This window comes from Etheostoma cragini, chromosome 15 (genome assembly GCF_013103735.1).
Source record: "Etheostoma cragini isolate CJK2018 chromosome 15, CSU_Ecrag_1.0, whole genome shotgun sequence".
Taxonomy (NCBI): Eukaryota; Metazoa; Chordata; class Actinopteri; order Perciformes; family Percidae; genus Etheostoma; species Etheostoma cragini.
The window spans coordinates 20,966,870-20,991,458 of record NC_048421.1 but is presented as its reverse complement, the minus strand read 5'-3'; the positions used below and the strand labels follow the sequence as shown (position 1 = coordinate 20,991,458).

The window sequence follows — 24,589 nt, the reverse complement described above, 5'->3', positions numbered from 1 at the left end:
TTTTTTTGTCAATGAATCTGACGACTATGACGAGAAGCAGGTGGGCCAGGCTGCAACTCATCACTCCATGACTATAAGCTTTATCAAAAAAGAGAGTTTTAAGGTTACTCTTAAATGTGCTGCACCCGGAACCCAGACCGGAAGCTGATTCCAGAGTAGAGGAGCCCGATAGATGAAGGCTCGGAACCAAGGAACTCTGAATTCTGGGAGCACAGTGCTCTAGTTGCCCTAAGACTAGGCCTGCACGATATTGGAAAAATCTGACATTGCAATATTTTTAAAAAGATAACATAAATAGCTCTATTTGGAAATAATAAATCATTTTTGACACACGTTGCCCACAAAATGGAAACTTGGATTGAAATGGACAGAAACTGTACACAAATCTAAACTCTTTCTTTCTTGCTGTGGGACAAAGTGAGACTAGCCTCCAATCAAATGCCATGTACGAATATATTATGTCTAGTGGATTGATACATAAAACAACATGGATGTTTTGGAACTTTTGATATTTATTGCCCCCCCAACAGGCCACAACTGTGCAACATTATATAATGCTTGTTAAGCACTATAGCAAAAATGAATAACAAATGTATACACTCTTTGTAGCTTCGGAGCAAGTAGCCACTCTAGAGTCATAGTGCCTATGTCTTCTGACCATAGTGGGTAATCTTTAGCCGGAAAGGTTTACCCCCCTCCCATAACTCCATACCTTTCTCTTGTTGACTGACACACGCCCAACTCTACCTTTGATTGGCTTACCATGAAAGTTTACTCAACCTCAGGCAATCGTCAGCATTTATAAACGTGTCTCGTGCACGGCCCGCTAACCAAGGAAGAAAAAAACACAGTTTTTAAAAGTAACGCCGTTATTTATAATGCCATTATTCCCATCACTGCCTTTTGTTATACATCCCTGTGAACCTCATACGCTGTTATGAAATCAGGTCTGTGTGTGCAGAAAAGTGCCAGTGTTAGATATGTTCTATCCTGGATCACAGTCTCCCAATCCACAGGAGCTTCCTTGGGGCCCCTGTGATAACACTCAGCCCCCTTCCTTCCTCTCCTCCTGCACTCCTCCTTCCCTTCATCTCCTCCTCCTCATCACCACCGTTCTTCTTCACCTTCCTTTCCGGCCCCCTACCTCATCACTCAAACCCTTTTCCATACCTCATCATGCTCACTGTCTGACCGACATCCCTCACTCCAATTCATTCTTCACCTTCCTCCCATTCCACCCTGTCTTCCTCTTCAACCTCCTCCTCCTCTTCTATAGCTCTTAGTGTCTCTGTTCCAGGGTACATCCCCAGCTACCTTGAGAAGGATGAGCCATGCGTGGTGTGTGGGGACAAAGCAACTGGCTACCACTACCGCTGCATCACCTGCGAGGGTTGCAAGGTACAGTACATCATCTCCCTGTTACTAAATGAACATTGACACAGGTGAGACTTGAGTTGATTGTTCACTAAACCAGTGATTCCCAACCAGGGCTACTTCTGAACATGCCAGAGGGTAGGGGGAAAGATTGTGGAGGAGCTAAACTAATTTGAAAAAGTAGACATTTTGATTTGATTAAAAGAAAATATATATAGAGGGTGTGTGCCAATTACAGGGGTAGCACACTTGTCAGCCTCCCTGGTAAAGTCTACTCCAAGGTGCTGGAAAGGAGGGTTCGGCCAATAGTCGAACCTCTGATTGAAGAGGAACAATGCGGATTCCGTCCTGGCCGTGGAACAACGGATCAGATCTTTACTCTCGCAAGGATCTTGGAGGGGGCCTGGGAGTATGACCAACCAGTCTACATGTGTTTTGTGGATCTGGAGAAGGCGTATGACGGGGTCCACCGGGAGAAATTGTGTGAGGTGCTGCGGGAGTATGGGGTGAGGGGGTCCCTTCTCAGGGCCATCCAATCTCTGAATGACCAAAGCGAGAGCTGTGTCCGGGTTCTCGGCAGTAAGTCGGACTCGTTCCAGGTGAGGGTTGGCCTCCGCCAGGGCTGCGCTTTGTCACCAATCCTGTTTGTAATATATATGGACAGGATATCAAGGCGTAGTCGGGGCGGGGAGGGGTTGCAGTTTGGTGGGCTCGGGATCTCATCGCTGCTTTTTGCAGATGATGTGGTCCTGATGGCGTCATTGGTCTGTGACCTTCAGCACTCACTGGATCGGTTCGCAGCCGAGTGTGAAGCGGCTGGGATGAGAGATGGGGCGGCTGTGGCTCAGTGGTAGAGCGGTTGCCTGCCAATCAGAAGGTTGGTGGTTTGATCCCCGCCCCTGCAGTCATTGTCGAAGTGTCCTTGGGCAAGACACTGAACCCCGAGTTGCCCCCGGTGCTGCGCATCGGAGTGTGAATGTGTGTGAATGTTTATCTGATGAGCAGGTGGCACCTTGTACGGCATCCCCGGCCACAGTGTATGAATGGTGAATGTTTCCTGTAGATGTAAAAGCGCTTTGAGCAGTTGTTAAGACTGGAAAAGCGCTATATAAATACAGCACATTTACATTTACATGAGGATCAGCTCCTCTAAATCTGAGGCCATGGTTCTCAGCAGTAAACCGATGGAGTGCTTTCTTCAGGTAGTAAGTGAGTCCTTACCCCAAGTGAAGGGGTTTAAGTACCTTGGGGTCTTGTTCGCGAGTGAGGGGACCATGAAGCGTGGGATTGGTCGGAGGATCGGAGCAGCTGGTGCAGTTTTAATTCTGTTTATCGCACCGTTGTGACAAAAAGAGAGCTGAGTCAGAAGGCAAAGCTCTCGCTCTACCGAGCAATTTTCTCGGGGGAGGAGGCCTCGGGGCAGACCCAGGACTAGGTGGAGAGATTATCTCCAACCTGGCCTGGGAACGCCTCGGTATCCCCTAGTCGGAGCTGGTTGATGTGGCTCGTGAAAGGGAAGTTTGGGGTCCCCTACTGGAGCTGCTGCCCCCGCAACCCGATACCGGATAAGCGGATGAAGATGGATGGATGGATGGATGGATAGGCCTTTAAAAATCTTTCATATGCTGCAGTATTTTGTTCTAGGTCTTAAATAATTTTTAAACAGGATTTAATTTTCCTATGTGTGTTCTTAATGCTCATTGAAATGCTCCCGCAGCACTTTAGAATAGAAAAATTTAATTTGCTGTGTTATGACTATAAATAAGCCCAACATGCAAGTTACTGTATATTGCAGCCAATCACCTTTCATGTTATTGTACAACAGGCATAAAACAGATGTCATTCATTAGGTATGGGGTAGTGCAAGTTTAGCGATACTTTGGTCTTACATTTTTATTTAATATGGTCCTAAATAGTAAATTTAGTAAATTTGACTTGGTAAAACCTGCAAAAACCCTAGTAAGACCATTCAAGTACTCTGATAGCAGAGTCCAAAAATCCTGTATGATTCATCCAGTCACAGTGCATAAATGACTGTTAGCCATGTCATTTTGCCTCACTGCATTAACTTGCCTCAATGTTCTCTTCCCCCGTTCCCGCCAATCAGTGGTGTTGGACGACTCGAAGCGCGTGGCCAAGCGGCGTCTGATCGAGGTGAATCGACAGAAAAGAAGGAGAGAGGAGATGGTGCGGACATCGCAGACAAGAATGGAGCCAAACACGGCAGAGTGGGAGCTGATCAGGATGGTTACAGAGGCCCACCGGCTAACTAATGCCCAGTGCACTTGCTGGAAACAGAAGCGCAAGTTCCTGGTAAGCTTTTAGTTTGGAGCCAACAACCTCCTGGCACAGCACTGTTGCGTAAAGATTAATAGAAATGTTTGACAAAGTCAGTAGGTGGGATATGTTTGGTTCATGGTATTAGTTTAGAATTAGTATTTTTTGAAGAAAGGTTTAACATCATGCTGGTCTGTATCCTTTGTGATCTTCTTACAAACAAATATATTTCTTTTGTCTCATACTGGAATTTAATAATATATCAAATTCCAGTATGAGACAAAATAAATATATTTATATATATATACCTGGTCTCATGCCAGTTTGTGAAATGATCCCTTTATTTTGATCTATTAATTCGTCAACGGGGACACAATTTTCTTGTTGATTTTGTGGGGGTCGCCACAAAATGGGAACTGAAATGTGGGACAACAGCGGCCGCCAGGGCATGAGCCGCGGTCTCAACAGGGAAATGAAACGCCACATGCTGGCGACAACGGCCATGACACTGGGCTGCTCTGGGGTACGCAACAACAGGGAAATGCAACGCCCCACGCGGTAGATGGTTACAACAACAGCCGCCAGGACAAGATCCGCGTTCTCTGGGGGATGCAACAATAGGGAAAGGAAGTGCCCACACACTGCACGTGCTACAGCAACAGGATGGTTGTGGTTAGGAAAAGAACAACAGGGAAGAGAACCGTCACACACAAGAGACAGCGACAACAACGGGACGGTTGTGGTTAGGAGAAGAAGAACGTGAAAAAAGGAGAGACACATGGTCGGCAGCGATACAGAGACTCTAACATCACTTAACCCTTTAATGCCTGAAATGCTTGTCAGCTTACCATTTGATTGCAAATGTGTTTCAACTATCATCATCATCACTTTATTTATAGAGCGCTTTCACATCAGCAGTAGCTGAACGAAGTGCTGTACATGAAGGCAGCAAACATAGCAGTCACAATATCATAAAAATAATAAACTGGGGGGCAGGGCATTCCATAACTTAGGAGCAAACAGAAAAGGCCCTGTTCCCTCTAAGCTTCTGCTTGGATCCGGGGACGACCAGGAGCAACTGGTCAGCCGACCGGAGTGACCGGGAGGGAGTGTAGCGGTTGAGTAGCTGAGTTAAATAAGACGGGGCGAGACCGTTTAAAGCTTTAAAAGTAAACAAGAGGATTTTAAAATGGACTCTAAAATGCACAGGCAGCCAGTGAAGTGAAGCCAGGACGGGAGTGATGTGTTCTCTCTTCCGGGTTCCAGTCAAAACCCGTGCAGCAGCATTCTGGACTAGCTGCAAACGTGCGAGTAGGGATTTACTGAGTCGAAAATAAAGGGAATTACAGTAATCCAGCCGTAAAGAAATGAAGGCATGGATTAAGGTTTCTAACTGCTGCCTGGAAATAAAAGGTTTCACCTTTACCAGCTTCCTTAGATGAAAAAAACGTAATTTGACCGTGGCATTGATTTGGCTGTCCAGTTTAAAATCACTGTCCAGTCTAAAACCAATGTTTAATACTGTCGGTTTAAGATATGATTATTATTGTGACTATTGTAAACCATTGTTAACTAAACAATGGAGAGGTAGTGTTTGGAAACTATTAAAAGTGCATACTGCATCGGGGTTTGAAGCAAACATGGTGAGAGGAAAGGCTAATGGTTAATAAAAATGCTTTTGAATTATATGTATTGTGTTCGTTTCTATAATTGCACTTTAAATATGTTAATAAGTATGTTGAAATGTTTTATTACTACTTTTATATATGTGTAAAAATTATTATAAAAATGTTAGAATGGGTTTAAGAAATGCTTAAATAATGTGATTAAAAAGGTGTATTTTCTTTTTTTGTGGTAAAGGTTTTTGACCTGCTCCTGCAGCTGCTACTGCTATTACTACTGCTACTGCTAGATGAGAAAAAAAACTGTTCAGCAGCGTAAGGACCTACAAAATGCCTTCTTTGGCTGAGGCAATCACTCAAATTGAACTGCTGAAGTGCGCCCAAATAAAAGTAGGACAAAAGTTTGTGGTCATTGAGTGAAATCTAGTTGTTTGTTCCGGGGTGGATGCATCAAATTCCTTTCAAGTGGGGAATCTGAACAAAAATCAGAAGAGACTTGACAGTGTCCCTGTAAAAGAATCAATATTATTATTATTAAATAGATTAATCACCATTTCACAAACTGCCATGAGACTGGGCTGCAAATTATCTTCCCCCTGACCAAAGAGGTTTTAGCCAGCAAGGAAAATGCCCAGCACCAAAATGACAAAAATTGAGACTAAATAAAATATTGAAAATCCTCTGTAAATGTGTTTAGGAGCAATTTATCAAACAACTGTTGAACAAGCAGAACATAAACTTGAATTTGAGAGCTGAGCTCAGTTTGTTCTCCAGAGTCAAGCTGTACCGGACTCTTCTGATGATGTATTCAGATATTAATATTATTATTTTAACCAACATTTAACGTAACATTGCCAAAATTAGGAACATCCTGTTTCATTACAATGCTGAAAAACTAGTGCATGAATTTGTTGCTTCTAGGCTGGACTACTGTAATTCTTTTTTAGCAGGATGTTCAAATAAGTCCTTTAAGACTCTCCAGGTGATCCAGAATGCTGATTGTCTTAGCTGCCCGTCTTAGCTGCCTCTCTTTTTTCTTTTTTTTGCTGCGGTGGTTGCATTATTATAACAATACGCCAATCGTAACTAAAGTTAAATCAAATTAAATCAGTATGTCATCCAATCTTGCTCTCAGTGATGAACTTTGACCCAGTTACGTGACTTTTTTGATATTCTCTCTCATTGAGCACCACAAATGAAGGAGGGAATGGATAGAGCTGCAAAATTGCAAAATTGCAAAATTAATCGAATTTTGCATGATCAAGACATTTTTTAATTGCGTAATTTCAAAGAACGCTCAGGGTTTTTTGAAAAGCCAATCTACCGCTCCGTAAACCACTGTCGGATTATGAGACAGTCAGAGTTGTTCCCTCCACCATGCAGCTTAGTTTCTAGATGTAGACAGTCACAGAGGACAGAGTAACGTGAGGAAAATTCGAAAGATAGCAGTTGCTCATACGTGGGTCTTAAGGTTTAGCAATTTACTAGTAAACGCAACATAATGTCCCGTCTGTGTTGTTTTTCAGACAACAGCAGTGACCAGTGCTAGGTAGTGTCTGTTAGCTCACAGGGCTCTAGGGTGTGAGTAATAATTTTCCTCCAGGTCCAGGCACCTAATGTCCTTACACCTGCAACAATGTTGTTTATTTCGATATGGTTTAATTTTGCATTACATGACCCATTTCTTCTGTAAAGCCGTGCCCGTGTTGGATCTCTTCTCTACTCTCTCCGCGCCCGGCCACACAGCAGCCGCCGGTCCACACTGCTGACATTTGTCTAAAGTATTAATTGTTATTAACACAGCTGTATATTGTTAAGTATGAGGGGCAAACCTTTATTTGTACCAATGTTTCTGCTGGTAACTCTGCTATTGCGGACGCCAAGGCAAAAAACACAGAAGAGTTTATTTAATTGCAACTAACTTCAGTTTGTAGAGTAACAGTGTGTGAGACGGAGCCTGCTGAACCTGGGCAAGAAATGTGACCAATGGCCAGAATATCATAGTTCATAAAAATGCAGCGCAGTGACGATACAGACATTTCATACACACAACATGTGTTACTGCGCTGACCCGCCGTTCAACCCGTGCTGGACTCATTCATATTGAGTCAGCTGTCGCTCTGTGAGTACGTCCATCGCACTCCCTCTCTCTGTCTAGCTCTTTTAATCAGTTATTGTTGAAAACAAGTGAAGGAGCTTTCTCAGAGATAAATTTAAAATATATATATATTTATATATAAATGGCCTATGCTATTTATTTCAGATTGCTAATTTTCATTTACATGTGTTGCAGCTGTATGCGTATACAACATACAACTTCAACATAAGAAGAATGTAGTATAATATGGATGTGAATGCAGTTAAAAATTGTCTATGTGACAACCAAAGTTGTTTGGTTAAAATCAACAAATTATTGTGATAATTAATCGTGATCACAGTATTGATCAAAATAATCGTGATTATCATTTTGGCCATAATCATGCAGCCCTAATTATGGCCCAAAGTATTCTAAAACACCAACCCGGTCCGCCACTCCTTAAGCACCGACCCAGACCTCCACACATGTTGAAGAGGCCTGTCAACCAAGACATCCCCTCCACACCCAGAGCTTTCAGCATTTCTGGTTGGATCTCATCAATCCCTGGGGCTTTGCCACTATGGAGTTGTTTAACTAACTCAGCGACTTCCACCGGGGAAATTGACGACAATCCTTCATGATCCTCCAGCTCGGCCTCTACCGTAGAGGGCGTTTTAGCTGCATTTAGGAGTTCCTCAAGGTGCTCCATCCACCGCCCTATCACCTTTGGTACCTTGCAACTGCCTCTGAATCCCTCTGGGATAGCATATCCCAGAAAGACTCGTTCAGTTGGATGGCTTCCCTAACCACCAGTGTCCACCAGGGTGTTTGTGGGTTACCTAAGACCACAGCTCTTCACCGCAGCTTTAGCATTGGAAACTTTGAACATTGTCCACGCAGCTTTAATGCCCCCTGCCTCTACAGGGATGTACGAAAAGCTCTGCCGGAGCTGTGAGATGAACATATGCAAGGCTGTTATTTGTGGACTACAGCTCTGCATTCAGTACCATCCTCCCAAGCACACTAGTTCAAAGAATGGCCAATCTAGGCCTAGATTACAACATTTGCCTTGGGATAAGGGACTTTTTAACAAACCAACCAGTCAGTCAAGATGGGTGCCCACCTCTCCTCTTACCTGTCTCTCAGCACAGGTGTTCCACAAGACTGTCTTGAGTTCCTTCCTCTACTCTTTATACACCCATGACTACACACCCACTAGGGCTGCACAATATTGGAAAAATCATACATTACGATTTGTTTTCCCTGCGATATAAAAAAGAAAAAGTAATTTTTAAAAGATTAAATAAATAGCTCTGTTTGGAAATAATAAATCATTCTCTTCTACTGCGGTGATTTTGTAGGGGAGTGCATCTACACAAAAGAAGAAAAGGAAAAAGGATCTTTTCTAATGTGAACCAGTCTTTGTTAAACTTTAAGGCTTTACCAAAGCAAGTAAGCGCTGTAACTAACGTTACTCTTTTGAAGTGATTTTGGAGAGGGAAATTAGGTAGAAATACGCACGCCAACTTGAATGACAGTGACTGCATGTTGCTTCCTCTAAATTTCAGGTTGTGGTCGACTAGCAGGACCAGCTTGTTAGTTTTAGCTTTAGCCTGGCTGGTAGCAGCTTTCTGCGGGGGGAAATGGCCGGGAGACGTTGTAATTATGTTGCATTAATCAGGTGATTTAGTTGTATTTGCAGCAAACATAAAACACTGACTGCTGTAGCTTCACTGACCACCCATCAAAACTATGTGCATCACTGTGTCAGCGGCAGATGCTGCATTTGGTACTTTTCTACACACAGAGAGCCTCACTTCCCATAACAAACCCCGTCAGACTAACGTCACATACACACGTTGCCCACGTGGCTACCTGTCTTAAAGGGGGGGTCGGCCGGCAATAATCATGTAAAAGGACAACTGTGGAAGTTTACTTTTCTATCAAGCAGCAAAAACATGTATGCATCAACATCTCAACGTCACGCGATATGACCATCACACATGCGCGCATCGCAATGCCGATGCTTAAACACAATAGTATTAAGGCCTAACACCCTCCCATAACACCTATTTTATCATCAAATTTGCTGATGACACAACAGTCGTTGGTCTGATCAGCAGGGGAGACAAGACTGCATACAGGCAAGAGGTCCAGAGGTTAACAGACTGGTGTGCAGTTAACAACTGGCTCTAAATACCAAAATTAAGAGTTTAAATTGTCCTGACCTACACCATCCTGTTTTTTTTTTGTCTTAACGACCACTCAAAGCACACAGATCGGTCGATTAAATCAACTAATTGATTAGTTGACAAAGACATGAGTGTTGCGGCGCCCTGGTAGCTCACCTGGTTGAGCGAGCACCCCATGTACAGTACTAAGGCTCAGTCCTTACCGCAGCAGCCAATGGTTGCATGTCGTCCCCCCTTTACTGTCCTTAGCTGTTCTATCCATTAAAGTCCAAAAAGCCCCCCCAAAAAAAACATTAGTTGACTAAGATTTTCTGTTCTACTGTCTTTTATACACCAGTGGTATTTAAATTAGTCCCAGACTGAGTCTCCATATGGCAACAGCCTGCAAACATTATCAACTGTCAGGCTTTTCTTCTAATAGTCAGTGTTTCAGTTCAGCCTTCAAAGTTCAGTGTCAAAGACTGTAAAATAAGTAAGAACGTAGTGTTAACCAAATGTAAATAAATTCTAAACTCAATGGTGAATTTAAAAGTTAATTCATCATTTAGCAAACTTGCTTAAATCTGTTATCCATTTAAATGTTCCATGAAGGATTGTGTTAACCGCGTGATGTCTCGTTTCCAGTCGGATGACATCGGCCAGAGTCCGATGTTGCCTACTTCCGAAGGAGATAAGGTGGACCTGGAAGCCTTCGGCGAGTTTACCAAGATCATGACCCCTGCCATCACGCGCGTTGTCGATTTTGCCAAGAAATTACCCATGTTTTCAGAGGTAGGTTCAGCAACTAACTGGGTTGCTGCTTTCAAGTAACCTAGTGTTAATTCCAGGCCAAGGGGCACATCCTTACCTGGACCTGTTCTTGCACCTTATTTGTTTTCCACCAGGATCCAGGGAAACACAATTTTGTTCCTCTATGTACTGTCCTGTGTACAGATGGATGACATTTAAGTCTCTCGTGTATCTCTCTAATTAAATATCTCTTCTGGGATTACATGTTAAGTTTTAAAGCCAATACCAAGTTAATTAAAAGCACATCCACAGTGACTACCTACTTTCCCTGTTCAGTTGCTCCATTGACATTTTCTTATTATTATAGTATTCCCCAAACGCATGGAGACGGCTTTTGTCTGTCCTGGATTTTACTTTAGCGTTACTATAGAGTCACGCTAAAGAGTATGTTTTCGGATTTGATAAAGTTTATACTTCAGTAGCCCCACCCAAACCTTTGGCATTGTTCAGGTATGTTGGCATTCTAAATTCCAGTAGATTTATGAGGAATTTGTTAACTGCTCCTCAGATCCCTGCAGGGTAAATCCAGACAGCTAGCTAGACTATCTGTCCAATCTGAGTTTTCTGTTGCACAACTAGAACAACCTTTGAATGTACACCTTTATTGCGTCTGGTGCTTAGCAACGCCCAAGACGTTTGTGATTGGTTAAAAAAAATGCCAACAAACCAGAGCACGTTTCTCTCCCATCTCAAAATGCTTGGTGGACTAGCCAAACCCTCCTTTGCAGCGCTGTGTAGGAAGGTCTGGTAATGTGAGACTAACTCTACACTGCAATCCAAGAACGTGCTGTTTCTGTGTGTCAATGTATTCTACATGGTAAGGATGCTGGAACATGCAACTTTACCCACAACCTTAGAGCACAAAGTGTGTAGCAGTGTAGTGCATGTTAGGAGCCTTCAACAGGGTAGTCATTAAAAATTAATCTGTATCAAAGACAGCAAAAAGTAAAAAAAGAAGAAAAAAAACATCACTTGTTCCTTTGTGGTCATTTTTGAAAGCACTTTATTGCTCAAATCTCTCCCTGGAGGATGTGATGACTCATCGCGCACTGATATTGTTCTGCTCTCTACAGAAGTGTGTGTGTGTGTGTGTGTGTGTGTGTGTGTGTGTGTGTGTGTGTGTGTGTGTGTGTGTTTGTGTATGTTCACCTTACTGAGGGCAGTCATCATGTATAATGTAGGGGTGGTTACATAAAGTGTGACAGGGGATTTGTTTAGAAAATAGAAAATACTCTTTTCTCTACAAGGTACAGCAAGCTGTAAAAGTTAACATTGACCCTTCATACAGAGTATTAAGTGAACCGGGTTAGTAAAGAATTGCCTATTTACACATCCAGCAACAATAGAACTGCAGCTTTTGCATTCATTTGGAGTCATGTTTCTGGCTGTCTGAATCCAATATACACTCTTCTTTTGCTTTGTTTTGGTCTCTAAGTTGTTTTGTGTAACAACAAATAACAGAGAAGTGTTTTCAATTAGTAGTGGCCTTTTAGATTGAAATTATGTCTATGCCATTTTTACCTGGTATGTTCTTGTGTTTCCCAGCTGCTTTGTGAAGACCAGATCATCCTGCTCAAAGGCTGCTGCATGGAGATCATGTCGTTGCGGGCCGCTGTGCGCTACGATCCGGACAGCGAGACGCTGACACTCAGCGGCGAGATGGCCGTGAAACGTGAGCAGCTGAAGAACGGCGGATTGGGAGTGGTGTCAGACGCCATCTTTGATTTGGGCAAGAGCCTGGCTCAGTTTAACCTGGATGACTCGGAGGTGGCTCTGATGCAGGCCGTGCTGCTCATGAGCTCAGGTGAGGAATAAATAATTGGCATATGGTTCTCATTCCACTGTTCCTGATGACTGCCATTTCTTAATTAAATTCCAAACAGAGGATATTGGCATCTGAGAACGCTTTCCTATCTTGTTATGGCCTTCTCCTGCTATTTTCAGTTTCAGTTTTCTAGAACTGCTTAGAAGAAGCCATGGTGCTTATGGTTGGGGCAAGGTCAGATGAGTCTGGGCATTTAAAACCTTAAGATTGACACCACATAGTCTTTCCAGACGATGATTGAGAACAATCTACTGTCAGGTCTCAGCTTTCCATGCTAGAAACTCTGCAGGGTGCCCCAAACTTTTGCAGACGCCATTTTTTTGTTTTCTGTTTTTTTGAAAGTGTAACTTTTTGTGACATATTACACAAATGTCTTATCTGTCATTTGATGCCTTTTGGAGATTTTTCTATCTTTTCTTGGCTTCTTTATGCACATTAAAACAATTTTTTACCTGGGGGGCCCAAACTTTCAAGCTCCCTGTACCTCTTGTTTATTTCCAGTTTTCCAGGGAAGTCCACACTAGTCAATTGTAGAACTCATACAATCCAATATTCCAAAATGTATTTTTTCCACAAAATAAACAATTTGCCGTGGTTATGTCCATACTAATGACTATGTAGTATCAGGCTGTAACCTGACACCACAGCGGAACCAGCAGAGTTACAAGAGTTCAAGAGCTATTGAGCATTTGTATAGGTACCGAAGCAACGGTGGAGATTTTCTGCGAAAGCAGAGAGTAGCTTTCAGAGCTGACAAACAGAGCTTGGAGTTAGATAAGAAGTAATATAAAAATAATATGGTTCGAGTTTGTGCCTTTCCAAATTGCAACAACCAAATGAAGAGCTATGGATGAAGAGGTATGTGCACTGGCTGAATTAACACAACATTTATGCTTTTCTGTCACATCTACTGCAGTCAAATTCGCTGTGTTCACGTGTAAAGAATAACTGCACATGGCTAGGCACTTGTAAAGCGATTTCAAACGTGTTTAGAGGCTAAAAACATGTTTAAAGTTCCCTGTTTAAACCTGTTGGGCACAAAATCTAGGAGCAGGCGGATAACTCGGTGTAGACAGGAGCTGAAATCCCTATCTGCTTCAAAATGAGGTTGAAATGTTGCATAAAATGTATCTCTTCCTCTCTTTTTTCTTGCTCCAGACCGGTCAGGGCTGACCAGTATGGAAAAGATAGAGCAGTGCCAAGAGGCCTACCTGTTGGCATTCGAGCACTACATCAACTACCGCAAGCACAACATTCCCCACTTCTGGCCCAAACTGCTGATGAAGGTGACGGACCTGCGCATGATCGGAGCTTGCCACGCTAGCCGCTTCCTCCATATGAAGGTGGAGTGTCCCAACGAACTCTTTCCCCCACTCTTCCTGGAGGTCTTTGAGGATCAGGAAGTGTGACTCGAAGAACGTTACGGGAAACAACACACCACACACTGATGAAATGACATGCTACATGCCAGGGAACAAGAACAGTGAAAGGACACGCCACAGTGCTGGGACATGATCCCCGGTCTCTTGGTTGAAAGTCCTGTGTTGTTTGACCCATTCACCACCCCTCAACCAACCTCCTTACATGGCATTTAATAGTACATTCTACTGTAGTCGTGTTGTGACCACAAAACATGCTTCCCATTTAAATATGGGTAATATTAATATATATTACTTTTTAAATCGTCCTCACTGACACAAAAAACATTAGTCATTGTACACGATTCCGTAGATTAAATAATGTGACTATTTCACGAATTGCCGTGAGACTGGGTTGTGTGAACGCACAGGGAAAACATATGCAAACACAAATCTCATCCCTTAACTCCTCTGGCACCTCAGCTGTGCTCTATGCCTAAACAATAGCAAACGGAGGGGCTTGTTAATGTTTCTATAAACATAAACAAGAGGTGGGTGTTTCTAACACCCACCTCAAACCTCAAAATAGTGTTGTTTTTTTGTTGTTTTGGGACCTGAACTTTAGCTCCTAAGACAACCCCCCTCCCACTTCCATCTCCCACGCATCGCCGCAAGCCCTGTGAGTGTTTGCCAACCTACCTCCCCCCCAAAAAGCACGCTCTTACCTCATATGTTGTAAAATGTTTTTCCACATTATTGAGTGGGTGGTGGTAGTATATTGAGAGAACATGCACTTCATGCACCTCTATGCCAGAAGTTACAGTGGGAACACTTGGTATGAAGCCCCTATCTACAGCGTATAATGTATACAAACCTGCGTGACACAAATTTGTGATATTAACTGTTGACCGACAATAAGAATCTTTTACCGATTAATACTATTAGTTAAACCAGTGGTTCTCAACCTGGGGGTCAGGAGTGCCAAGGGGGTCACAAGATTATTTATGGGGGTCGCCAGGTGGTTGGGGAGTAACAAAAAGAAAGATTTTAGACTGGGGAATAATTTTTACATTAATCTCTGAAGTTTGGTACATTTCTTGTGTTATATCAAGAGATAACTTTGTAAATCAGGAGGGCCTGGGACACAGGGTGCTGTCAGGTCAGGGGGAGAGAAACACTCACAAACGCATCATTAATCCAGCACATTGGGCAAGACTAGGTGGTAGCTGCTAACTGTCATTAAAGAAAATCATTATTTGGTTACAATCAGCAGGGGCAGACCCCTAGAAACAACTGCTTACGGTTTGCAGCTCGTTTTCTTGTCGTCGAGGGGGTGCAGGGGAGGGTCGCAAACACAACCTCATTATTCTAGTGGGTCACGACTTGAAAAGGTCGAGAAGCACTGACTTAAACAGTTAAAAACATTTTCAAAACAAAAAAAAGGTAATAAAAAAAGGTTTTTGCATAATGAAAGAAAAAAAGTCTAGGTGATCTATTTCTTAACTGCTTGTTAACTTGTTAGTGCAAACGTTGCACGCAAGCTGTTCCAGATAAGTGGCTGCATATGTACACGAGAACATAGTGGCTGTACAACCGGAAAGTTACATGTCTGCAGCAAGATTATAATTGTTAACCAAAATGAAAAATATAACAAAAACCAGGTAGGAAAAAACATTGTCAACTGAAATATAACTAAAAACAAGGCATTACAAAAGTACAATAACTAAACTAAAACTTAACTGACGGTTTGCAAAGCTAACTAAAACAAAATTATCAAGTAAGTCTTATTAGTTTTCATCTTTGTCAATGTCTTTAAAGGAGCAAATAACGTAATAACATTTCCCGTAGACATGTATAGTTTCTAACTGGAAACCCAGAAATCCGACATTCCATGTCAAATTGAACACAACATAGTCCTCTCCGTGCCATGCTCTTAGACCGTTAAAGAAGTGAACCAACAGATCCTGTTGTTCTGAACGGAAACCAGTGAAGGAAAATAGAAGCACTTTTTCGTTGATGGCTAGGCGTTACTGCCCAGCCTCCAGCTGAGCTTTACAACGTAGATGATATGTGGGCAACCTGTATTAAAGTTGTAAGTCTTCTGGTAGCTGTGCCATGAGAAATCCAAATCATTCCCAATCAGCAGAGACGGAGAGCGTGAGTATATGATAGGAGATAAAATAGCCACAGGCTAATTACCGCTTACTAATATGCTAGTTAACGTAAGTAATTAAACCTAAACAGCTGATTTGAGTTTAAATTGTCTGCAAGCTTCTCCTGGTAATACGGTGATTTGTTGACTATGCGACGGTAAGTTGCGTGGTTATGACGCAATCGTTAGCCTATTTTTACAAAAACGTCTGCTACGGAGCCATAACGCGAGGTACAATTTAATGGAGCCTTTTATACATTGTCGTGTTTCTTTAGAAATAAACAATCTACAAATAGAGTTTTTATACGTTTCACATTTGACAATAAGTTATTTACTGTCAAATTGGCGCCAAAATGAATGGCAGTCAATGAGATGCTAACGGTCTCATCAGGTGATGACTTTGTAGAATTATGGCGTTTTTCCACTGCTGATAACAGCTCGCCTTGGCTCACCATTATGCTTCCGTTTTCCATTGCAGATTGAGTAAAGCCTCGGCGTGGCCGGTCACTATAGCAACGCGTGATGACGTAATTTTCAGCGCGGCTCACAACAGCACGTTGGCTACCTGCCGCAGGCAGAAGAAATGTTTTGTTTCAAAAGAAGCTGAAGGAAGCAACGAAAATCACCGCTAAAGAAAACAGGAGTTTGGGAATACCGACGGAGTTCAGACGTCGACATGACGGTTGTTCGCCAACACAAAAGGGTAAGTTAAGTTTCCTGGTAACGTTAGCTAACATTTGCATGTGTTCAGCGTTGCAGTCAGTATTTACTATACGCTATATAAAGTACATGAACTTTAGCAACCATGATTACACACCAAAATATGTTTGCTGTGTACTGTTTGTGTTTCAGAGCATTCACGCTTTGCAAAACCGCCGCCGTATAATCTTTATGAGAGTCACGGACAGGCTTAAGCTATGACAACGACTGGGATGCATCTGGGCCAGCAGAGCCGGGGGGACACTGTCACGGGGTGCAGAGGAAGAAGACCGGGAAGTTTGGGAGGGTTTGATGCGCTACTTGAAAAGCTAAATAAAAACTTTTGTTATATATATATATATATATATATATATATATATATATATATTGTCTTGTTTTTTAAAGTAACAGTGTGCAATATTGGAAACGACATGAAACCGCTAGTAGCCCGAACCACTGAAAAGTGAGAATAGTGCACAAAGTGGATAATCTGTCGGTGTCCGGCTAGATTTGTTTTAAATGTCCCGTTTGTTCTGGAAACACACTCCACACTCATTGTTTGCTAAAAACGCCTTAACGTCATAGGTGACGATTCTCTCCGACCAACCAGTAGTCTGCAGGTTTCCACGTCACCTTTTGGGCTCGCCTCGGCTCGCTTGGAACCTCGACTGAGGTAGTACTAAAAAAAGTACCTGGTAGCAGGTCCCAGGGACTTTTTTTCGAAATGGAAAACCAAAAAAAGCGAGTAGAGCCAAGGCGAGTCGAGTAGATACCACGCAGTGGAAAACCGCCATTAGAATGGCGCCATGGGAGCTACGCTTAGAGAGGAGAGGCCCTCTTTGCCATGCTCCGTGCCCCTTTACTAGAACCAAAGTTCAAAACACCTGTTGATGTCTGTCTGTTTTAGTCTGTTGGCTGTTTAGGTTTATCTCCTGAAACACATTCTGCACTTACTGCTGCGTCTTGTACATTGTTATTGTTGAATACTTTGTGAATACATATTTCCAGAATTATATGATATTTTCGTTTTACTGTTAGGCTGCACAATATTTTTCGGACCTTTTTGAATCCCCTGACAATACCCCATTTTGTAAAAAAGATTAAAACTTATAAAAACTAAACTAAAACTAAATAACTAAACTAGCAAACCCAGTTTAAAAACTAATAAAAACTAAACTGAATTTGAAAACAAAAAGTCAAAACAATTTAAATATAAAAACTAATGAAAAATGCAATGCTATAATAACCTTGATCTGCAGCTGACCGATTAGAAAGTATGTCAGAGACAGTTAACTATTAATGATCTGTTATCAAGGGTCGACTATCAAAAAAATATATGCATCGCTCCAGTGTAACCCCGTGTTGGCAGTGTTGTGCTATGTCGAGCGCATCCTCTGAGGATTGTAAATCTTTTTTTATCAGGTCAAAATTTCAGATTCTGCAATACAGTGGTTTGTGACAAAATGCCTTCAAAACATGGTAAAAAGCTAAACTAAGATGGTTAGCATAGCAAAGTTCACCTGCTAAACTTAAGCAATTTAATCAAAATGACTCTATTGACAACAGATTAATATCAACACCTTATAACTTTTCATGCCAAATGGGTGTGTAAAGTGATGTAGCTACAGGCCACATAGGAAGTGTTCCCACTACTGTTATTCTTTTATTGCACAGTGTCATTGACTGTATTTACTCATTAACACTGACAAGTAATCTAGAGTTAGCATACCTCTCGGAAAAATACCTCTTGTTTTCATTACCACTCTCTCACACACACACACACACACACACACACACACACACACACATATTACACCCAGTTGTGTTTTAATGTATTACCTCAGTCGTTCTGTTCCTCATCTCTTTCTCCTCCTTAATAACGACTGAGCCACACTTCACTTCCTGTCTGTTTGTGTGTGTGTGTGTGTGTGTGTGTGTGTGAGAGAATGTTATTAAGTAGGGGGTGTTATCACTTACCTCTGTAGGCCCTACCCAACCCTTACCTGTACCTGCTTGAAACCAATTCTACCTCACCTGTCATCCTCTCAGTGCAGCAACCCCTCTTCCTGCAACACACTCGCAATGTAGCTTACGCGATAAACGCTGATGGAAACTTTATTTGCCGAATAAATTATGAAGTTAAGTTTTAGGTCATTTTATGGTTGCAACCCCCTACAAAACAAAGTTTTAGTTAATTTCCACCCAGTATTTCCGCTCTGTCTGCACACATGGCAGGTGTCAACAAAGACAGATGGAAGTGGACAAACGAGGAGACAAAAGACTTTTTGAATTTAATTTATCAGGAACTCGCGAAGGAAATGGCCGACAAAGTTTAGGACAAGCTGTGGGACGTCCTCCGTATGAAATGGAAGGCGCTCAAACACGGAGACATGTCTCAAAAAAAGAGTTGTCTGCAGCAGTACCGGAGGGACAATAAAAGGTAAGCTCGACTGCATCATCATATTAATGTGTTGATATTGTCATTGTTTTCTTATTATAGCTTGATATGTCGCTATCAGCTGGCACATAAGCACTACAACTAGTGCAATATTAATCATGTGTTGGTAGACAGCGCAATGTATTATGTCTAGAAAAACTTTGTTTGCAAAAGTTTGCTTTAATGTTGTGCGATTCAGTGCAAAAATGAGTGGAAATACCTTTAAATGTCTAAAAACAGCGCGTGACGTCATTATGCACAGGTTTTTATTCGATTTAAAGCAGTTGGATGGAAACATACTTTCACCAGCTTTATTCGCATGAGTTTTTTTTACCAAACTTTAGATGATTTGACTGACAAGTGGATGGAAACGTAGTTACTGACATGAACGCACACACATATACATATACACAGTAAATGTGCTGTATTTATATAGCGCTTTTCCAGTCTTAACAACTGCTCAAAGCGCTTTTACAGTACATCTACAGGGAACATTCACCATTCACACACATTCATACACTGTGGCCGGGGCTGCCGTACAAGGTGCCACCTGCTCATTAGATAAACATTCACACACATTCACACTCCGATGCGCAGCACCAGGGGCAACTCGGGGTTCAGTGTCTTGCCCAAGGATACTTCGACAATGACTGCAGGGGCGGGGATCGAATCACCAACCTTCCGATTGGGAGGCAACCGCTCTACCACTGAGCCACAGCCGCCCCAGTATATTGTAGCCAACATAAACCTGTTGCGTGTGCTGCTCTGCCAACAGAGACAGTCCAGCAGATCTTTTAAATGGGCCGTGGACATTTTCTCCCCTTCGTTTCATTTTTATCACACACCACGAGGGACCAAGATTCACTTTGGATTCTGTTTTTTTATTTAGTGACATCCAAGTGACATCACAGTGTGCCGATTGAACTTAAAGGAAATTGTCAGAAGACAGCTGGAAGTTTGGAGTCCAGTGGATGCCATTTTGGCTCGATTGGGTCAAGCCAACAGACTGTTGTGGGTGGTGACTTGGAGAGGAATAAAAGCAGCAAGCTCCACCAACCATATTCCAAATTGCCATGCACTACAAATAACTATCAGTTTATTTTGTGTTGCACTAAAACTACAATGTCTGTATCTCTTAGTAGCCCTAAACCCCTTTCCCTGATAACTTGTCCTGTTCCTACCTGTTTTTAGCAGCCTTATCAATATTGAAATCTCTCACGCGCACATAAAAACCACACACGGTCCTTTATCTCATCTCTTTATTACCTGTTGAAACCAACAAGGACTGTTAGACCTGGCCCTCGCGCACCACCACTCTCACTGTTACTCATCTACGTTGCAAGTTTTTCAAAATAGAATCGTAAGCACTGAAAATACAGAGATACAACCTCACACGTGTGTGTCACCAGGACTGCTGTGTTTGCACCGTACTTTGCTCACTATCACTGTGAATGAAAGCCATGCTCCAACCAGGTCATACTAAGTGGCTTAGTTAAACTGACATGTAAAAAAATGTGCCTCACAGAGGTTGCAAATACAAATATACAGAACCTTATATTTAAAGTGATTTACACTAAACAAAATTATAAACGCAACACGTTTGTTTTAGTCCCCCATTTTTCTCAAAGCTCTACGACTTTTTATATATACACAAGTGGCTTCTCTCAAATATTGTTCACAACTCTGTCTAAATCTGTGTTAGTGAGCACTTCTCCTTTGCCGAGATAATTCATCCACCTCTCACATATCAAGATGCTGATTAAAAAGCGTGATTATTGAACAGGTGTGCCTTAGGCTGGCCACAATAAACTGTCACTATAAAATGTGCAATTTTACTGTGTTGGGGAGGTCCAAAAAACAGTCAGTATCTGGTGTTATGGTTAGCGTTAGGGTTTATTCCTCTTTCTCTCTCGACCTGACTGCAGTTCCCAGTACAGTAAAACTGCACATTTTAGGGTGGCCTTTTATTGTGGCCGGCCTAAGGCTGTGCAACAATCATGCTGTCTAATCAGCATCTTGATATGCCACACCTGTGGGGTGGATGGATCATCTTGGCAGAGGACAAATGCTCACTAACACAGATTTAAAGTACATATATATATATATATATATATATATATATATATGTATACATATAAATATATATATATATGTATACAAACTCAGTTTCTCCCCCAACTGTCTATATGCAAAATAATATGTGCGCATAGTTTGCACTTGATGTCATATTTGCATTATGATGCTCGTTTTGAATTGTGGGTGAACACCAACTAACCCTCCACCTTTTGCACTCCTCAGATAGCCCAATAAGTACCTTAAGCAGAGATACACCTCTTCCCCCCACTCTATTATGGGAGTACAGATGTGAAATCACGTCTGGTCCGCAAAGCTTGATGAATTGAAATGATTTGAGAAGATTTGACTTGGCGCACAGCTACTCTGAGAGACACTCTCTCTCTCTCTCTCTCTCTCTCTCTCTCTCTCTCTCTCTCTCTCTCAGCCAAATGATCACTGGAGAAATCCTCCCCCATGTCCTCTTAAAAAAACCTACCACACCAGCACCACAGAGCACACTGCCTTCGGCCATGATCAGTTGCACCAGCATAGCAGAGAGACAGACCAATCTTCCCCATCCTCCTCACCTAACAGCCATTTTTAACCTGGACATAACTGCTAGCATCTAGCATCTGATGGGTTAATGGCGGTAGTTAAGTTTAGGCACCAAAACAAGTATAAGTTTAGGGTTTGGTTAAAACAATCCCAAGGAATGATCACGCATTTCCTGGTTGACAGCAATAATATCTATATTATATCATATATAATATTTTGCGTAACTTCCAGCCGTAGCTGTATCCCTTCTACCCACAACCATTTACAACCTGTATCACTTTCCACATTTCCTAGCCAAGCTGCAAAATTAAACCGAAAAGTTGCTGTCTTTCCGCACAGACCACAGAATTGTTCTCTCTCTCTCTCTCTCTCTCTCTCTCTCTCTCTCTCTCTCTCTCTCTCTCTCTCTCTCTCTCTCTCTCTCTTTATAAAACTGTCTCTGAGGTTAAAGTTTTGTTGAGATGAATGTTCTGTTTACAATAAAACTAAAATATGAACTTGATGCTAAGCTTTGCTGCTGCAGCTTAACACAAAACTATAAAACGATAACACCCACTCAGAAGCAGTTCAACAGTCATACAACTCTTTTCAACGAATAAACTACTTCGGCTAATTTTATTACGTACCCAGGGAAAACATCTGTTAATCAACAACATCCTCTCCTGCAAACCTTTCCCGCCCTTTCACTTTTATTCTCCTACAACCCAAACGTTCCCATTATAGTCCCTAGTTTCCAATCCTAACCCCTAATTCACTACTGATCCCAGTACCCTTTCTGTGTTTATTCCATTCTGTCCTCTTATTATGCAATTCCTCCTTCCTTCCCATACACACACACCCAAAGAAACCTGCCCCAACTCATGCAACTCAAGCACCCTTTGGTGGAGATGGTCGCCGAATGCTGCAGGAATATGTCCACATGTGGAATGTAAAATACTGAAATTGTATAATTAAAGACACAATGTAAAGTTTCACACTCATCGTTTTTGATGTTGTCAATGTTGCCTTCGTTGTGCAACAAGTGTTCATTGTTTTGCTAGTGCTAAGGGCGGATGTGTTTGCCAGCTACTGAGAAGACGTTTTTATTTAAGATAGTATGTTTATGAAAGACTTGTAGTGCGAGGACTGAAGAGCCTGAGCGATCTAAAGCGAGAGATGAAGTGACTTTGTTTGGATAGAGAGAAAATGTTTAAATTATTTTTTCCTCTCTCTGATTTTTTTATTATGTGGGTATTAATTTGCATCTGACTTTTTGGGTAAGTGAATGTCTGTCTATCTGTTTTGTGAAATATAATTTGAACTTTCTAGATGCCTTATTCTGGTGTTACAATCTGAAATGTGTTATACATTCATAAAAACACTACAAAATAAATTAGGATTAGGCCCATTGGTCACATTCCATTATCTGATGAGAGTTTTGGCACCAGAGCTAGCTCTGCAATGTGTATGCTAGCACTTTAATATACGTTATGTTATCATATCATAGGACTTCCGTTATTCCAAGTATAACCTTTTAGGAACACAAATTAGATTTTTCAGAAATGACTTCTTAACAGCTGGGAGGGCTTCCACGAGGCCTCCTCCCCAGGACTAGGTGGAGGGATTATATCTCTAACCTGGCCTGGGAATGCCTCGGGATCCCCCAGTCGGAGTTGGTTAATTCGGCTCGGGAAGGGGAAGTTTGGGGTCCCCTACTGGAGCTGCTGCCACCGTGACCCGAGACCAGATAAGTGGACGAAGATGGATGGATGGATGGACTTCTAAACATCTCCGCAAGTTTTGAAGCCTGCCTTTGGGCTTTTCCGCCTTTTTTGTCAGCCTCCAACACTGGTGCCTGTGAAAGGCTGAGGCACTGGAAACATACCCTAGTACTCCCTTTGTTTTTTAGCCTTGAAATATGTTTTGTTGTATTTGATCCCACATTTAAGTACATGTACAAACAAACCTGCCGATGAAGAACCAGCCACAGTGCTTTGTCATGTTCATGTTCACATGACGATTCTACATATTGTTTTCTTCAAACCCTTAGAATGCACACACTGCAAAAAGGGCTATCTAAAAACATGAAAAAGACCCTAAGTCTGTGGGAAAAGGTACTCAGAGGTGAAATTATCTGTCCAAGAAATTTTCACCTGACAAGCTGGCTTTATTTAAGATTATAGTGTAAAGTTGAACACTTAAAATAAGAAATTAACTCTTAAGACAAGAAAAATTATCTAACACTTCTAAATCTAAGTTGTTGTTTTTTCTATCTTGGTGAGAACCAAATAATTTGCGGTGCATTGCTTAGTCTGATGGCTGATCCCACTCTCATACTGGGTAAAGTGGATCAATGGGCCAAAGTTTCATAAAAGGGTGTCATTTCCTCTAAAGACGCTAACTTCTACCTATCGCTAACCTCACAGAACAATACATTTCAAGTACAGTTTTACTTTTTTGGTTTTCTTTAGGACTGTCATAGCGGCCTCTCCGGGGAACCATCATCTTATCGTGGTGGAGAGGTTTGTGTGTCCCTATGAACCTGAGGGCTGTGTGTAGAAGGGTCTCCCATGGCAAAGTGGTCTCAGGTGAGGGGCCAGACAAAGAATGGTTCAAAAACCCCATGAAAGACCGAGGTAGAGAGGGAGTGACCCTGCCCGGAGGAGGCCCGGGGCCCCCGTCTGGAGCCAGGCCCAGACGGCGGGCTCGTCAGCGAGCACCTGGTGGCCGGGTTTGCCACGGAGCCCGGTCGGGCACAGCCCGAAGAAGCTACGTGGAACCCCTATCTCCATCCCATGGGCTCACCACCTGTGGAAGGAACCACTGGGGTCGGGTGCGCTGCCATATGGGTGGCGGCGAAGGTCAGGGGCCTCGACAGACCAGACCCGGGCGGCAGACGCTGGCTCTGGGGACGTGGAACGTCACCTCTCTGTGGGGGAAGGAGCCGGAACTTGTGCGGGAGGTGGAGCTCTACCAGTTAGATCTTGTGGGGCTTACCTCTACGCACAGTCTCGGTTCTGGAACCATACTCCTGGATAGGGGTTGGACTCTGTCCTACTCCGGAGTTGCCCAGGGTGTGAGGCGCCGGGCTGCTTTGGAGTTTACCCCGGTGGACGAGACGGTCGCCTCCCTACGCCTGCGGGTGATGGGGGGGAAAACTCTGACTGTTGTTTGTGCTTATGCACCAAACAAGAGTTC

At 42.6% G+C, this 24,589-nt stretch overlaps 2 protein-coding genes across 3 annotated transcripts in view; both read left to right on the top strand.

Moving 5' to 3' along the window:
- Positions 1-1,471, top strand: part of LOC117957723 (thyroid hormone receptor alpha-like) — a 33,463-nt gene extending 31,992 nt beyond the window's left edge. Inside the window, exon 3 of one of the 2 annotated variants that reach the window (XM_034893738.1) lies at positions 1,277-1,471. In XM_034893738.1, coding sequence (XP_034749629.1) covers positions 1,277-1,437 — 161 coding nt within the window. In that variant the 3' untranslated portion in view covers positions 1,438-1,471. The remainder of the gene's footprint in view (positions 1-1,276) is intronic. The other variant, XM_034893740.1, reaches the window with a different exon arrangement.
- Positions 1,472-3,401: 1,930 nt separating this feature from the next.
- Positions 3,402-14,068, top strand: LOC117957712 (thyroid hormone receptor alpha-like). Its single transcript, XM_034893718.1, has 4 exons — positions 3,402-3,687; positions 10,167-10,313; positions 11,877-12,135; positions 13,315-14,068. Exons 1-4 carry the CDS (start codon positions 3,418-3,420, stop codon positions 13,563-13,565), a joined length of 927 nt encoding a protein of 308 aa, XP_034749609.1. The 5' UTR covers positions 3,402-3,417; the 3' UTR covers positions 13,566-14,068.
- Positions 14,069-24,589: the final 10,521 nt, after the last annotated feature.

Coding starts and splice junctions, on each gene's coding strand:
- LOC117957712 (XM_034893718.1), top strand. CDS start 3,418: ATGTCATTTTGCCTCACTGCATTAACTTGCCTCAATGTTCTCTTCCCC. Junction 3,688..10,166: donor AACAGAAGCGCAAGTTCCTG/GTAAGCTTTTAG, acceptor TCTCGTTTCCAG/TCGGATGACATCGGCCAGAG. Junction 10,314..11,876: donor AATTACCCATGTTTTCAGAG/GTAGGTTCAGCA, acceptor TGTGTTTCCCAG/CTGCTTTGTGAAGACCAGAT.